The 17398-nt window shown below is 50.5% G+C and overlaps 1 protein-coding gene across 2 annotated transcripts in view; it reads right to left on the bottom strand.

Moving 5' to 3' along the window:
* Nucleotides 1-17398, bottom strand: part of COX18 (cytochrome c oxidase assembly factor COX18) — a 68564-nt gene that overhangs the window by 8087 nt on the left and 43079 nt on the right. For both annotated transcript variants that reach the window (XM_075337159.1, XM_075337168.1), the window contains exon 4: nt 14242-14408. In XM_075337159.1, coding sequence (XP_075193274.1) covers nt 14242-14408 — 167 coding nt within the window. The remainder of the gene's footprint in view (nt 1-14241; nt 14409-17398) is intronic.

Genomic DNA, 17398 nt, shown 5'->3' with positions numbered 1-17398 from the left:
TTTTTTCAGCTGGCACCTATACACACTTGTAGGATGTGCAGGTCAGTCTTTTGAATTATTTGCAGTGAGTTTTTTTTCTGACTGAGCACTCCACCCTATAAACCAGGCTGTGTTCACAATCCTTATACCAGGAGTCCTAGCTGCCCAGACATGGAGGTTAGTCCAGGTAGTGGAATTTCAAGTTAGATTTTTAGTCTAGCTGCCCAGACATGGATGTTTTTAACCTAGATAGTGGCATTTTAGTTAGGGACCCGGAATATTGAGATTTACCTTGCCGTTTGGTTTCCGGGCTTACATGCATTGGCCAATTCATAAACTAAAAATCTCATTTTTTCATATAGCAGTAATGCAGTACCAGAGTTCCCTTATACATTGATGGCATTTAGTGTGCGGCTGTATCCATTTTGTACTTGTACTAACCGCAGTCAGGGACACAACTGTCCAGCCAGGGGACAGTTTTGGAGGATGAGGAAGCGTGTTCACAGCAGTTGGCACTCAAAGCAACTCATGGGCATCTCTGGAGCACAGCTGGGGTTAATAGAGAAGACACAGACCATACACGTCCCACCAAAGATAGCTTGTTTTTGTCTCTGGGTAGCTTAGCACACATAAGCAAATACATGTGCGGAGCCTGTGCAACAACGAGTTGCCCGGATTCCTACCAGTGCTGATTACTGGGCGGCCACCCTGTTGGATCCCCGCCACAAGGACAACGTAGAAACTTATTTCTGTCAATGGAGCGGGAGTGTAAAATGCAGGAATAAAAGTGCACACTGGTAGATGCACTACGGAGGGCGTTTCCAACTGACAGAGGAGACTCAGTGGAAGAACAAGGCAGAGGAGGATGACGAAGTACTGGGGCACTGGCATCACCTCGGAAGGGAGAGATAGCCTGGGCAAAATGTAGAAAATCTTCCTCAGCATGTCACAACATCCATCACTACCATCTGATATGGTCCATATTAGCAAGAGGCAGCGTTTCAATAACATGGTGGAAAAGTATATGTTCATGTACTGAATGATTGGCCTGCTGCATTTAACTTCTGGGTCTCCAAATTGGACACACAGCCTGAGCTTGCCCTTCACACTTTGGAGGTGCTGGCCTGCCCTGTGGCAAGTGTACTGTTGAAACATGTGGGTAGCACGGCGGGGGTGTCATCACAGGAAGGTGCATCCTCCTACCCACAGTCAACGTGGGCTAGCTCACATTCGTGATATGAACCAGGCGTGGATCCCACAGGACTTATCTGTATCTTTGGCTATCTAAAAAACTATACAAGCTGCACTGAACTATTGTTATAATGTATTTACCATTTCCTATGTTTTGGGGCCTTTCCAAATTAAAAAAAAAAAAAATCACCACCACAGCATTGGCTACTTTCCCTGCCTACACTGTCACATTCACCTCCTCTACTAGGACCTCCGCCTCCTGGTTCAAGATTATTAATTCTTATTTTAATTTTTATTCTCTGTTATTTTAAGTCATTTCTCTATGCACATTTTTTTGCAGGGCAATGATTCTACTCCTAGTAAGGGGTTGAAAAAGGAAGCAAAATGAGGGTAAAAAGCAGGACAATTGCCTGTAAGTGTGTCGCCCTGGGCAAGCCAGGGGACACAGATCACACACCACCACACCCCACACTCCAGGTAGGCACATCACAGCTAACCAAAAATCCTTGTTGCCTTCCTCCAGGAGTTTGATGATGCACACCAGGGGGTGGGCCAGGCGGTTGGCTCCGCCCACCGAGGAGCTCACAACTCTGGAGGCAGGAAGAAACCAGGCAGATGAGCTCAGGAGATAGCTCAGGGAGGAGCAGGAGTGAGGAGCTAAGTAGAGGAGTTAAGAAAGTGAAAGTGAAAGTAGTAAAGGAGGAAAGCAAGTGAAGTGACAGAAGAGAAGGACAGCCTGAAGGGTCCAGCTTTGTGGAGGGCCAGAACAGCAAGGTCAGCAACGGCGGTGACTGTCTGGAGGGGGACCGTTTGGAAGTTCCTGGAAGGACCCCGTTGGCTGTGTGCCCGGTGGTCTGGAGCAGTGTTCCGAAGGACAGTCAGCACCAGGGCAGGGGCCTCTCGGACCCCGGCAAGGCTAGGAGTCGCCAGATTTGCCAAATCCGTCAGTGAAGGGGACGCAGATCCCCCAACACCAAAGACCCGATAGAAGGCAACAGCCCAACCTGAAGCAGAGAGACACCGCCACCGCACCAGTTTCTCAGGGCCAGCGCCTGCGGGCAAAGTGTAGAGCTCCTCCGGCCCAGATTGTAGTCGGGGAGCGGGTAACCGGAGGGAATCCACCGCTACCACAAGTCAAACAAAGGTGCAAGGAAGAGGGACATCACCGTCACCTACCGGGAGTGCAGGTGCAGCCGTCTGTGGGACCGTCCTACCAGCCGTTTGGTTTACCGTACAAACTGTGTCCGTGTGTCAGGCTGAGTGAGTACCACAGTGCCGCAAGGCACAGCGCTGCCCCCGCGTCCCTGCGCCCATCAGGCCCCGCACCCACTTCTCCATCACCGGGCCCCGGGATCACCACCCCTACCCACGGAGGGGCAACACAACACCTGGCTGCTCCGCATCACCATCCCCGGGAGCCCCGTACAGAGCAGCAGTGGTGAAATCACCACAACCGTGGGTGGCGTCACGAACTATAACAATCCCCACACCCAACCACAAAACCCCCCTTTCACTCACGGGCGAGGAGTGTCGCTCGAGAAACCCCGGGATCCGGCCCACCGCTCGAGCCACCACTGAGCAGCTGCCGGATCCGAGCAGAAGGGGTGAGCGTGGTGTGCCGACACCCTCCTCCCCGCCCGCGACAACTTGGCGTCACGAACAGGATCTTACCGCTCTGCCGTCTGGTAGAGGTGCGCCTTGTTACCGCCGGAGGTATCCGGCAGAAAAATTTCAGAAGCCGCCATCTTTGGCGCGAAAAGTTCCCGCTCGAGCGTCTTCTCGAGCAGTAGAGGCGCGAAGGCCAAAACCCCGCCCCGAGAGAGGAGGGGCCGGAAAGAGCTAAGGGGGACGGAAACAAGATGTCTGCGTCCGACGGAGCCGCTGGAGGAGCGGTGGTCGCAGCCGCAGCGGCACCCGCGGATGGGAATGGGCCTGCCCAGGTCCCGGCCGTACCGGCGGGAGGTGCTGCGGCCCCCACGCTTGCTCAGGTCATGCCGTTTTCCTTGCCCTATGCGCCTGGAGCTGCCTGGCTACCGCGGTATGACGGGAAACCGGATGCCCTACAGGCCTTCCGGAAAAAGCTTAACCCGTTGCTAGAGCTGTACCCCCTGACTGATAAGCAACGGGCAGCGATAGTGCTAGGCCAGTTAACCGGTGCGGCGGAGCAGGAAGCGGAGACCTGGGCCGAGGGGGACCGGCTCTCTGTAGCCACCATCTTCGAGAAACTACAGACTGCCTTCGAGACCCGGACTGAAGCTGAGCTGAGGATGCAGTTCTACCAGTGCCGACAACGAGCTGGGGATAGCATTCGGGACTATGCTCTACGTCTGCAGACCGCCCTCCGCACGCTGAAGCGGGTGAATCCTATTAATGAGGCGGATAGCAACAAGATGTTAGTGGAGCAATTTGCGCAGGGGATGAGATCCCCTGAGGATCGCAAACAACTCCGGCTGTGGGCCCTGGAACACCCTGATGTGGACTTTGCTGTGTTAAAGGAGCGGGCTATCAAGGCACTACAGCCCCCAGCGGCTGAAGTTCTGGAACCCGTCCCGTGGCCCGTCGAGACAGCTCCCGTTGTGGCGGCCTCAGCCAAACCAACCTCCTTAATACCTGCAGCCCCGAGCAGCACAGTGGAAGAACTGGCAGCCCAGGTCCGTCGCATGGACGGAGACCTTGCCAAGATCCTTGCTGCGCTACAACCTCTGACCAGATCTCAGCCTCCAGCGCAGATACAGCTTGCTGACAGTCCCGAAGATGTTCCCTGGATGCAGCGGAGAAGCGCTAACAACCCACGGAGCAGACCCCCAATCTGCTACAAGTGCCGTAAGCCGGGCCATTATTACCGACAGTGCCCGTTAAACGAGCAACCCCTGGGGCCCCGGGCCAATCCTCAGGAGTAGAACACCGTGGCCCCCCGGACTGGCGAGACCGATATGTCGGGGCCCGCCCTATCATCCCCGTGGCTGTGGACGGCATACCAGTGATGGCTCTCTTGGACACTGGATCACAGGTAACGACCATACCGTACACGTTGTATCAGCAGTAATGGGCCACAGACGAGCTGGCGCCTCCAGACAATAGTATAAATTTGATTGCCGCTAATGGACTTCCATTGACCCAGGTGGGGTATAAACAAGTGGCTATGACAGTGGGACAGGCTGAACTACAACACCAGGGTATGATTGTGATCATGAATGAACCCAGTGATCATAACCCGAAAATAGTGCTGGGAACCAATGTGATGGAACACTGCATGGCTGATGTGTTGACCCTATTGCAACAGCTGGCCGCCACAGCGGCGGGGAGCCGGCAGAGGGCTGTGCAGCGTGAGATCCGTGCCCTGATGTACCGCCAGCATGTAAGCTCAACAGGAGGGGAGATTGGTGGAGTGAGAGTGATGGATGTTGCTCCATTGACTGTGCCCCCTAGGAGTGAGATGATGATCTGGTGTAGGGCAGCAGTAGGGCCTCAGGGGCGTGACTACCCTGCGATGTTGGAGCCCATGCCTTCCGAGCACTGGCCCACTGTAATGGCCGCTCGAGGGGTGGTGGATGTGAAGAAAGGGAGAGTGCCTGTGAGAGTGTTGAACTGTGGGGAGGAAGAAGTCAGGCTTCCCCGGTATGCCACCATTGCCAAGCTGCTTACCCTGGACCCTCACACTATCCATGAAGCCAGTCCATCCACACTCCCACCTACCACCAACACTCCCCCACCCCAAGGGGACACAAAGGAGTGGCACCAACAGCTACATGTAGGCACTGATGATACCCCTACACATCACAGGGCAGGGGTACACAGGGTGGTGCAGGAGTACGAACAGGTTTTCAGTAAGCACCCCCTAGACTTTGGGCGGATCAAGGGGGTCCAACACCATATTCCCACAGGTGAACATCCCCCTATCAAAGAGAGGTATAGACCTATTCCCCCTGCACATTACCAGTGTGCCAAAGATATGTTGAGGAATATGAAGGAGGCTGGGGTTATTCGGGACAGCTGTAGTCCCTGGGCCGCTCCGTTGGTACTGGTTAAGAAGAAGGATGGTACCATGCGGATGTGTGTGGACTACCGGAAGATCAACCAGATAACCCATAAAGATGCCTATCCATTACCTCGTATTGAAGAGTCTTTGGCCGCACTGAGAACTGCAAACTACTTCTCGACCCTTGACCTCACCAGCGGATACTGGCAAGTGGCCGTGGCCCCAGAGGACCGGGAGAAGACCGCCTTCACCACCCCGATGGGGCTCTGCGAATTCAATAGCATGCCGTTTGGGCTGTGCAATGCCCCCGGGACCTTCCAACGGTTGATGGAGTGCTGTCTGGGACATTTAAACTTCGAGACCGTCCTGCTGTATTTGGATGATGTGATTGTTTATTCCCAGACGTATGAAGCCCATCTGGAGCACCTGGCCGAGGTGTTCGCGTCCCTTGCCAAGTACGGGATGAAGTTGAAACCCTCAAAATTCCACCTGCTGAAACCCAGGGTGCAGTATCTAGGGCATGTGGTGAGTGCGGATGGTGTCGCCCCCGACCCTGAGAAGATCACTGCCATCCAGAGCTGGCCGAGACCAACTACCGTGAGGGAAGTAAGGCAGTTTTTGGGTCTGGTGGGGTACTATCGGCGCTTTATAAAGGGGTACACGAAGATGGCTGCCCCCATGCAAGATCTCCTCGTGGGACAGACCAAAGGGGGTAGACCCATTGGGGCCCCACTGTCGTGGGAGGACAAGCATGAGGAGTCCTTTTGCCAGTTGAAAGCGGCCTTGACCGGAGAAGAGGTCCTGGCGTACCCTGATTATGGGCGCCCGTTCATCCTCCACACGGATGCCAGTAACGTGGGGCTAGGAGCGGTCCTATCCCAGGTCCAGGATGGGAAGGAGAAGGTGATTGCCTACGCCAGCCGAAAACTCCGGCCGACCGAAAGGAACCCTGAGAACTATAGCTCCTTCAAGCTTGAGCTATTGGCGTGGGCTATCACGGAGCGGTTCCGCCACTACTTGGCGGCAGCCAAATTCACCGCGTTTACGGACAACAATCCGCTGACTCACCTGAACACGGCCAAGTTGGGCGCGCTGGAGCAGCGGTGGGTAGCCCGGCTAGCCAACTATGATTTCACCATAAAGTATCGAGCTGGTCGTGTCAACATAAATGCTGATGCACTCTCCCGGATGCCCCATTTGTCAGAAGAGGGGGGCGAGGATGACGACCTCGAGGAGATCGAGTTGCCTGCGTTTCACCAGCTGCCTACTGAGAGGGTACAAGTATGCCAGCAAAGGGTGGATCTGGACCCGCGGCCCAGTCAAGAGTGGCAGGAAGCTCAGGACCAAGCGCCGGCTGTCCGCCTGGTCAAGACTCTGGTGGAACAAGGCGCTATGGGAATAGACCCTGCCGCTCCAGCCGAAGCCCAACGCCTGTGGAAAGAACGGAAACGGCTTTACCTACACCAAGGGAGGCTGTGCCGTGAGCTGATCAACCCGAAGACCCATGAGAAAATATGCCAGGTAATTGTTCCTCAAGCTGATGTCGCTACTGTCCTGCAGGCATACCATGATGGTGCTGGCCACTTCGGGTGGAAGAAGCTGGAGATGCTGTTGAGGGAGCGGTTCTATTGGAGTGGGATGCGTGAATCGGTGGAAGCCTGGTGCCGAGAGTGTGGTCCTTGTACGCTGAGAAGAAAGGACGAAACTAGCCAGAAGGCACCGTTGCATCCCATAGTCACCCATCAGCCGCTGGAGCTGGTCGCCCTAGACCATGTCAAGCTCGCCCCTAGCCGAAGTGGGTACACCTACGCATTGACCATGGTAGACCACTACTCAAGATTTATGGTGGTAGTCCCCGTTAAGGACCTGACTGGTCGAACCGCTGCTCGAGCATTCCAGGCTTATTTTTGCCGACCCCATGGGTACCCCGAGAAGGTGCTGACTGACCAAGGCCCGGCTTTTGAAGCAGAAGTATTTCATGAATTCTGCCAGTTGTACGGCTGCAAGAAGATCCGGACCACTCCATACCACGCCCAAACCAACGGCATGTGCGAGAAAATGAACCACTTGGTCCTGGGGCTCCTCAAGACGCTACCGCTGGAAGAACGGAACATGTGGCCGGAAAAGTTGCCCGACTTGGTCGACATGTACAACAATATCCCGTCCAGCTCGACGAAGTGCACCCCCGCGTATCTGATGAGGGCTCGGCCTGGCCGCCTGCCGGTGGATCTGGAGATGGGGTTGGAGGCCCCAGAAGCGCTCCCTTCAACGGTAGAGTGGGAAAGCCGGAGGAGGGCACAGTACCGGCAAATCCAAGAGTATGTGGAGAAAAACCTCAGTCGAAGTCGAGAACAACAAGAGCACCGGTTCAATCAGAAGGCGCCCGCAGGTACTTTCCAGCCAGGAGATGTGGTGCTGAAACGGAAGAGAAAAGCCCACAAGCTGGATGATCAGTGGGAACAAGTCCCTTACGTCATACAACCCACAGAATGGGGAGATGGGAAGACCTACCAGATCAGTCGTGACCAAGGGGGCACCCTGGCCACAGTTTCCCGGGACCATCTAAAAAAATGCCCACCAGCATTGAAGGCAGAGGCTGAAGTACCGGTTCCTCCACCCGTGGAGAAGGCAGCAGAGGTAATCCACACTGTAATGGGTGACTTCCCAGCAAACTGGCCTACACAGAACGGCGCGGTGATACTTCCAGTGATACTGTTCCCACAACCCGTGGAAGAAGAAGTAGTGGAAGCGGTTAACCGTGAGCCAGAACCAGTACCAGTGCCCAGGGATGAACCTGTACCCAGCTCCCCTACACCTCCACCTGCTCCACACTATAGCAGGAAGGAGGAACCGATTGTTCCCTCTACCCCACTGTCTAGCCACACTGACACCGGGCCCCGAAGGTCCACCCGTTCCAACCTAGGTAGACCCCCACTTAGGTACAGGGAGACCGTTCTATGAGTAAAAGGGGGTCCGCAAATGTAAAAGAGTGTTGTTGTTTGTTTGAAAGTTTGCAAAAGAATGATAAGTAAAATGAAAATTACCGAGTTTTTCACCTGATTTGCAAGTGATTGAACCGGCCGGAGCCGGCACCGTTGTCCCCGTGGGGACCGTTTAAAATGCATGGGAACTATCCATGGACAAGCCCGTGAACTTGCAGGGCACCACAAACGTTAGTGGCTTGTAAATATGTTGGATACCGTTGCCGTTTCCGCACTGCCGCCTTCGGAGAGGCAGGTTGGAGGGAGGGCCCTCAGCAGAGCAGGCTGGGGCCCAGCCACCAAAGGAACCGGTGGCCACCCTCTGGAGGGGAAGGACAGATCCCGCTCGGGTAACTTGTGCTGGACTGTGGGTCAAGGGGTGCTGCCTGGGCTTTAGGGGCAGCATCAGGGCCAGGTTGCTTGGGTGGGAAAGAGCGGAAACCGTGACCGTATACCGTTGCAAGGTTTAAGTAAATGTGCCTCCCGTCTTGGGAAGAGTTATGATTCAAATGTATTCATGTTTTCCTAACCCTGTTACCCCTTTTTACAGAAAAATAAAACCGGTGTAGGACGGCAGCCCGCGGACGGTCTGCATTTTGCTAAGGGGGAATGTGTCGCCCTGGGCAAGCCAGGGGACACAGATCACACACCACCACACCCCACACTCCAGGTAGGCACATCACGGCTAACCAAAAATCCTTGTTGCCTTCCTCCAGGAGTTTGATGATGCACACCAGGGGGTGGGCCAGGCGGTTGGCTCCGCCCACCGAGGAGCTCACAACTCTGGAGGCAGGAAGGAACCAGGCAGATGAGCTCAGGAGATAGCTCAGGGAGGAGCAGGAGTGAGGAGCTAAGTAGAGGAGTTAAGAAAGTGAAAGTGAAAGTAGTAAAGGAGGAAAGCAAGTGAAGTGACAGAAGAGAAGGACAGCCTGAAGGGTCCAGCTTTGTGGAGGGCCAGAACAGCAAGGTCAGCAACGGCGGTGACTGTCTGGAGGGGGACCGTTTGGAAGTTCCTGGAAGGACCCCGTTGGCTGTGTGCCCGGTGGTCTGGAGCAGTGTTCCGAAGGACAGTCAGCACCAGGGCAGGGGCCTCTCGGACCCCGGCAAGGCTAGGAGTCGCCAGATTTGCCAAATCCGTCAGTGAAGGAGACGCAGATCCCCCAACACCAAAGACCCGATAGAAGGCAACAGCCCAACCTGAAGCAGAGATACACCGCCACCGCCACGGCACCAGTTTCTCAGGGCCAGCGCCTGCGGGCAAAGTGTAGAGCTCCTCCGGCCCAGATTGTAGTCGGGGAGCGGGTAACCGGAGGGAATCCACCGCTACCACAAGTCAAACAAAGGTGCAAGGAAGAGGGACATCACCGTCACCTACCGGGAGTGCAGGTGCAGCCGTCTGTGGGACCGTCCTACCAGCCGTTTGGTTTACCGTACAAACTGTGTCCGTGTGTCAGGCTGAGTGAGTACCACAGTGCCGCAAGGCACAGCGCTGCCCCCGTGTCCCTGCGCCCATCAGGCCCCGCACCCACTTCTCCATCACCGGGCCCCGGGATCACCACCCCTACCCACGGAGGGGCAACACAACACCTGGCTGCTCCGCATCACCATCCCCGGGAGCCCCGTACAGAGCAGCAGTGGTGAAATCACCACAACCGTGGGTGGCGTCACGAACTATAACAATCCCCACACCCAACCACAAAACCCCCTTTCACTCACGGGCGAGGAGTGTCGCTCGAGAAACCCCGGGATCCGGCCCACCGCTCGAGCCACCACTGAGCAGCTGCCGGATCCGAGCAGAAGGGGTGAGCGTGGTGTGCCGACACCCTCCTCCCCGCCCGCGACATAAGCAGAGAAAAAAAAATGACATGGGGTCACCCCCCCTATTTTTGATAACCAGCGCATGTAAAGCTGACAGCTGGGGGCTGGTATTATCAGACTGGGAAGGCCCATGGTTATTTGGCCCTTCCCAGCCTAAAAATAATAGTCTGCAGCTACCCCAAAAGTGGCGCACCCATTAGTGGCGCCTTACCCGGCTCTTCCCTATCGCCATGGTGCAGTGGCAATCAGGGTAATACTTTTGGGTTTAATGTGGACTGTGAATTGACAACTGACATCAAACCCAGGGGTTAGTAATGGATAGGTGTCTAATAGAGACACCCATTACTAACCTGGTAAGTGCACAGTTAAAACACCCACAAGAAAAAAAAAATAGTTTATTTAAATAAAGACTTCCCCACACTTCCAACTTCCCAATTTTTTAAAAAGAAATCCTCGAAATTCCGACGTAATGCAATGGATTGCAAAAGTGGCTTTGTTGAACAAACCCTTTGCACAATTTTACATAGCAACAGATGCCAGCACAATTTTCTAGAAAAACAATCAGTATTTGCATTTCTGATATCCATAAGGTTTCCTGGAAACTGGTTAGCTGAGTAATTATTTTCTTTTCTTTGCCCCGTTATATATGTAACATATCTCAAATCTGTAGCAAAAGTACAGTCTACAATGAGAACAAAGAACCAACCCATTCTTCTAATTCTTATAAAATGACACCGCCTTAAAATATGTGATAACACAGACAAACAGTCATGTAGGCTTTGTACTTTAAGGATAATTGTACATGGCGTCTTTTTATGGCAGTTAAAAACGTCTGTTTATCAAGCAAAGGATGAGTCATTGATTTTTAACATATTTTAGCATTCTTCGGTCGTTTACGTTTGTTTTTTTTCTACCGGCATCTTTTTCAATATCTTCTTATCGTCATTTTCGAGAAGTCTTTTTCTTTTTAAATCCATTAAACAATTAAAGGGGTTGTCCATTACGTGAACAACCCCTTCTCAGTCGACATATTTGCCCCTATTAAAATTAAAAAGCTTATACTCACCTCCTAAGCCAGCCTCATTCCAGCGGTGCCGACATTTGCATTCCTGGGACTCTAGGGAGGTTGGTACATCACGGTAGCCTCGAGCCCAATCACTGCCAGCTTCTCTATCCCCACCATCAGTTTGGATGTATAAGTAATCAACAAGAAGTGAGAGCTGCGGCTGTCCGCTCACTTGTTGCTGGAATGGCGTGGGCAGGAGGTGAGTATAGGCCGTTTCATTTTAACAGGTGCAAAAATGTTAAATGAGAAGGGGTTCTCCAAGTAGTGGACAATCCACTTAAAGAAAACACTAGCATTTTGTTAAGCAAAATTGATGACAAAATGCTAAAAAAAAAAAACACAAAAAACTTCAGTGTGTCTTTCTAGACTTCCTATTAACTGCGTTTGTAAAGTATTAGGTGTCTTTTTAGCGAGAAACACTAAAAGCATCCATGTTACCTTTTTTAAACACTTGGTGCCTTTGAAAGCATAGGGGCGTGGCAGCTATAAGTCCCCTTACTTTCTGGCAGCCAGACTGGCTTGCAAAGTCTCCTTAAGGAGAATAGTGTTCCCCGTGGTCCCCACATAGCTTTCTCATGAGCCAGATCAGACACCCCATACTTTGCACTGACGAGGGGCAAGCACCCCGAAACACCGTGTCTGCAAATTGGGATTCTGATCTGGCATATATCCTAAGTCATATTGCAAAGGATTGTTAAAAATCCACTTGTGACTTTTAGGATCGCTACTTCCAATAGGTGGCGCTGCGCTAGAGTTTGTCTCCTATACTGGAGAGACAATTTGAAAGCATCAAGCAGTTAAAAACGTTCCTAAGCTTGAGCATATGAACATCAAGTTGTTTTCCATACAAATGGTTAGGATTATTTTTTTGACTGCATTGTTGCCTCTTTTTCCGCCATTTTTTAGCAGCACGCACAAAACAAACAGCGAAAAAAAAAATACGCAGTGTGAACACACTCTAAGGCCCCTGTCATGTGTCCGTTTAAAAAAAAAAGTCTGCACGTGTGGCACATTCCATGTGGCCATCTGTGTATCAAGCCCTCGTATCAGTAATGGAGAGGTGTCTATCAGACACCTCCATTACTAATCAAGTAAGCAAACAGAAAAAAAAACACACAAAAAAATAAAATACTTTCCAAACCTTCCTTTTGTTTACTATCTTACAAAAAAAAACACCTAACAATCCATGTAGCTCCAACATTGTCCTAGGAACCCATCGTAGTCCAAAAAAGGGTCTCTGAAAAACCCCACAAACATACAGAGAAACAAAAGAAGACGCTTACCTTCATTCACCACTTTATTCAAAGGAAAAAAATTCTCAGCTGGTCCAAAGTAGTTCTAGAATTCCAACAAAGTCTATAAAGCATCGTTCTGACACTCCATAGACTTTGCTTATAGGCTGCGTGATACCTGGCGCCCTCTGAGGAGTGGTGACATCAGTAGCATTATCAGAAGCACTGGGTATCACGCACAGTGCAGCATGAAAGGGAGTGACCTGGTGAGTCTGATGAGCGGTAATGTTACTGATGTTACTAATCATCAGAAGCGCCGTGTTTCACACAGCGCAGTGTGACCCAGAATTACCTGTAAGCCAAGTCTATGGAGTGTCAGAACAATGTTTCATAGACTTTGTTCGTTGGAATCCCTGGACTACATTAGACCAGCTGGGAATTTATTTTTGTTTTGAATAAAGGAAAAATGTCTTGTTTTATTTTTCTGTGTTTGTATGTGTGTGTTTTTTTTTCCAGATATCCTTTGTTGTACTACAACTGATTTGGTGGACCAGGACAGATTCACGGAGGTGCACGTTTGTCTTTTTTTATAAAGTGGTAAACAACGGAAAGTTTCTGAGTTTTTTGTTTTTTTTACGGATTACTGGGGTAGTAACAGGATTTCTGTTAGAAATATTTTATACATCTCTTTAATTCATTTATTGCACATTTTCCCATTTTTATGCAGGATGCAGCCAGGTCCCTTTAGTGTTGGTTGGGTAAATTGGGGTGTCTGTCCTGTGTGGTGCACTTATATGGTGCTGGGCAGCCCACCTAATCTAATAGTATGGGTGTCATCAATAGGTTGTAAGTCAGACACTGTGCATCAAACGTACCTGTGTGATTAGCGCTGCTGTGAATGTCAGTTATGCTTTTGCTGCTGTGAGGCTCCCTCTTGTGACCAGGAATGGTTTGGACAGAGACTAGGTGTGTTGAGCAATGGGCGTTTTCATTGCTAACTCTCTGCTTATTTAAATCCTGGTCTGCTAGCAGGCTATGCCAGATGTCAGTTGTTCTTTGTTCACCAGCCTGCTTCATCCTGCTCCAGACCACATCTACCCCAGATAAGTGCTTGGCTCTTTATTTGGTTCTTTTTGCTCTTATCTGAGTTTGTCATTTACTGTGGTTATTGTCAGTTTATTTGCATGCAGGGATCTTCCCTCTCAGTTGCTTAGCTGGGAAGCTCCCTGCAGCTATGTTTGGAGTATTGCTCCTATAAGTCCATGTGTTTGTTGCTTCTTGAATTTGTAATGGTTCCTGCTTTCTGTTCATTGGTATGACAAGAACGCCTGGTATAGGACAGAGCTCAGATCTAGCGATCTGAGGGCTTTTTGTACTATCAGGTTTTTGGATTTTTGTAGGGTTTTTCTCTGGCCACCATCAGTCCCTTTCCTATCCTGTCCTATTTAGTCAGTAGGGCCTCACCTTTTGCTAATCCTATCATCTATCTGTGTATTGTGTTTTCCTATATCACCACAGACTTTGAATGTGGGGGGCTTGCTATTCTTTATCTATTTTCTGAGGCAGAGAGTTATTCATCTTTCCTTCCTTTAGGATAGCTAGTTCTCCGGCTGGGTTCGCGGTGCACAGGATGTTAGTTCACCCCTCGGCTACTTCTAGTGTTGATGGTTAGTAAGGGAATGGCGGCCAGATTAGTTGCCAATGCTCTTGTCACCTTTTACCAATGATTTATGGTGGTCTTCCATGGTTCTGGATCATAACATGGCGCCCTTTGCAAGCTTTATCTGTGTGCATGTCTAATACCAGACAACTACCCCCTCCATGAATTGATAAGTTGTGAATGGTTGTCTTTTGCACCTGTCTTGCTCTCGCTTTTATCTTGGGGGTCTGCTGCATCATGATAGTGCATTAGTATTCTGACCAGGTGTTGGTAAGGTTATGTCTTTTTGTGTGATATTTTTGTACATTTAAGTCTAAGACAGATGATGATTTTACCTGTACTTGAACCACTTAAATTAAAGCTGAAGTTCCTTAGAGCCAGAGAAATAAAGATCCACATAGGTATTTGGATCCACATGATCAGGCTAGCCTTGAATGGATGACAATTATCTCGTACGTAGAGCTGTGTTATTAACCTTTTCATGTTTTTACGGAAATGAAATCTGTATGGAAAAAGAGGAGCAAAAATACAAATTCGTAACCTTTAAAAGGGGTTTTCCCCCAAACATAGTTCATATAATAAAATAGGTCTTGGGCTAATGACTGTGTCTGACCGTACAGGGACATGGTCTGATCACAGCACAACTCCTGGCCAGGGAAGGATGCAAAACAGAGTATAAATACATTACAACACAGGATCGCAAATAATTCTGTGAGGTAAAACATTTTTTTAAAAACATATAGGAAACTTTTTTACCTCACAAAAAAGAATTATCTATGATTTTATGCTGTAATGTCTGACTACTCTGTTTTGCTTCTATCCCTGCCCAAGAGCTGTGGTATGATCAGACCATGTCCCTGTATAATGGTCAGACACAGCCATTACACAGTACATAGCAGGGACACATATATAAGATTATTTCAGCACAGGCACATTTTTTTAAACACATTCAATTGTGGAACTTATAATTATTCCAAGATCTATTGATTAAAATGAGCTTTAAAATTACTTGTTAGTGGGAAGACATATTTATGACTTTATTGCAAGAGAATATTGTGTCAATAATGACCTATTGTTTTACACAGGGTTGTGTGTTATACAGAGCTATTGGGGCTATTTTAGACACCTACCTACTGTTCTTTTAGAAAGAACTTTTAGCAGGCTCCTTATCAGAGGCAGGACTTCAATCCACCAATCACAGTAGGTATTGTCACAACTGACCTTCCTTCCGCTCCCCTCACAATGACCATTGCACCAGCTCATTAAATACATCAATACAGGTTCTGACCTTTTTGGCCATGTACATGTGGCTTCCTAAAATTACAGGAAGGTAGTGTATAAAATAGCCCCAGTTGACAGTGTGAGCATTGTAAAAATAAAGGTAAAAGTAGCCAAAGTCAATAATGACACTGTATAAAATAACAAAAAATTATACTTAAAATATACAAATAAAGTCGCTTAGTGAAATGATTATATATATACTCATACCTCCCAACCGTCCCGGATACAGCGGGACTGTACCGGATTTCAGTGGGTGTCCCGGTGTCACGATCGTGAGGCTTTTGTCCCGTGGCTCCGCTTACCCGCTCTCTTCTTGTCTGACTTTCTCCCCCTCCTAATGCACATGAGCAGAGCCGAGCGCTGCTTCACTGTCCTGGCTCTGTGTGCTGCCGCTGTTATTAGTGGGCGGCAGCAGCACTTTCCTGGCTGCCGGCGCTTTAAATCGGCACCTGCAGCTCAGCGTGCACTGCTCTCAGCTGGGCTGCTTGTGTACGGAAGGAAGTGCATCTGTGGGAGGAGCTACTAAGCAACATGCTGAGCTCTGTCCACAGATGAAGAGACTGGAGGAAGAGGAGCTGCAACACCAAGGAACGCTGTATGTGACCTCCCCACCTACCCAAAGCTGTATGCCCCAACCCCCTCCTCACCAGAGCTATATGCCTCCAGTCACCCCCCTCACCACATCTGTATGGCCCCCTCACCAAATTTGTATGCCCCCCAGCCCCCCCACCAGATCTATATGACCCCCAGCACCCCCCAGCTCTGTATGCCCCCCAGGCCCCCCCACCAGATCTATATGCCCCCCAGCACCCCCCAGCTCTGTATGCCTCCAGCCCCCCCACCAGATCTATATGCCCCCCAGCACCCCCCAGCTCTGTATGCCTCCAGCCCCCTCCCCCAGATATGTATCCCCCAGCCCCCCCTCAACAGATCTGTATGCCCCAGCAGCCCTCTCCTCACCACTATATGCCTCCAGCCACCCCCCCCCCTCACCAGATCTGTATGCCTCCCATGCCCCACACCAGATTTGTATACCCCCCAGCCCCCACACCAGATTTGTATGCCCCTTAGCCCCCACACCAGATTTGTATGCCTCCAGCTCCCTCCCACCAGATATGTATTTCAACCCTCCCTCACCTCACCAGAGCTATATGCCTCCAGCCACCCCCCCACCAGATCTGTGTGCCCCCCAGCCCCCACACCAGATTTGTATGCCCCCATCCCCCCCATCAGAGCTGTATGTGCCCCCAGAGCTGTATAAGCCCCAACACCAGAGCTATATGCCCCTTAGTAATATCTATGCTACCAGTAATTTGTATGACCCACAGTAAAGTGTATTTCCCCCAGTAACTAGTATGTGCCATTCTAAAGGAACTTGCAGATTGCCACAAAGATGTCTTGGTGTACATCAAGTCCTGGTATTCAGTCTATTTCTTTGTAGATAAACTCTTTGGAATCTGTCCCTGATCCATACGCACTGTAATGGTTTCCCTTAGTAACGTGTATGCCCCTCAGTGAAAAACACAGACGTTCTTCACTGATGTGTTAAACACACATATGTCCCTTCATAGTCCGTTATTCACGGCACACAGTGGTTGTCCATGTGCAATCCATGATACGTGATCCGTACTCCGTGATTGCACATGGACATATACTCACCTGCCCCCGCTCCTGCTCTCCGTGGTGCTGAAGAGTCCCGCGATTCAGCATCCAGCCACCGCTCTCTCACCTCTGCAGCTACTTCCGGGCCGGCTCTGGCTGCATAAATGAATATGCATGCCATAATGTGCCGGTCAGGAAGAAGCAGAGAGCAGCTGCCGAACTCCGCATCGCTGGAGGTGAGTTGAAAAAGCTTTTTATTTTAAATGTCCGTGTTTTTCTGGTACGTGTTTCACGGATCACACCACAGTGTGGTCCGTGGGACATCAGTGATGCCAGAAAAAAACGGACATGTTTCTGTGCGGCAATCACGGATACGCATTTATGCCGCACGGAGACCCGGTCAGTGAAAAATCACTGATGTGTGTGCAGACCCATTGATTATAATGGGTCTGCATAGGTCAGTGATTCTGGTATGTATAAAAACTAGCACATACATACCAGAATCACTGACATCTGAAACAGGCCTAATATGTATGCCCTTCAAGTACTGTCTATGCCCCAAGACCCTCCTGTGCTGTATATACTGTAGCCCCCAGCCACTCCTGAGAT

This window comes from Anomaloglossus baeobatrachus, chromosome 1, assembly GCF_048569485.1.
Source record: "Anomaloglossus baeobatrachus isolate aAnoBae1 chromosome 1, aAnoBae1.hap1, whole genome shotgun sequence".
Lineage (NCBI taxonomy): Eukaryota > Metazoa > Chordata > Amphibia > Anura > Aromobatidae > Anomaloglossus > Anomaloglossus baeobatrachus.
This window is presented reverse-complemented; position numbering and strand designations above follow the sequence as displayed.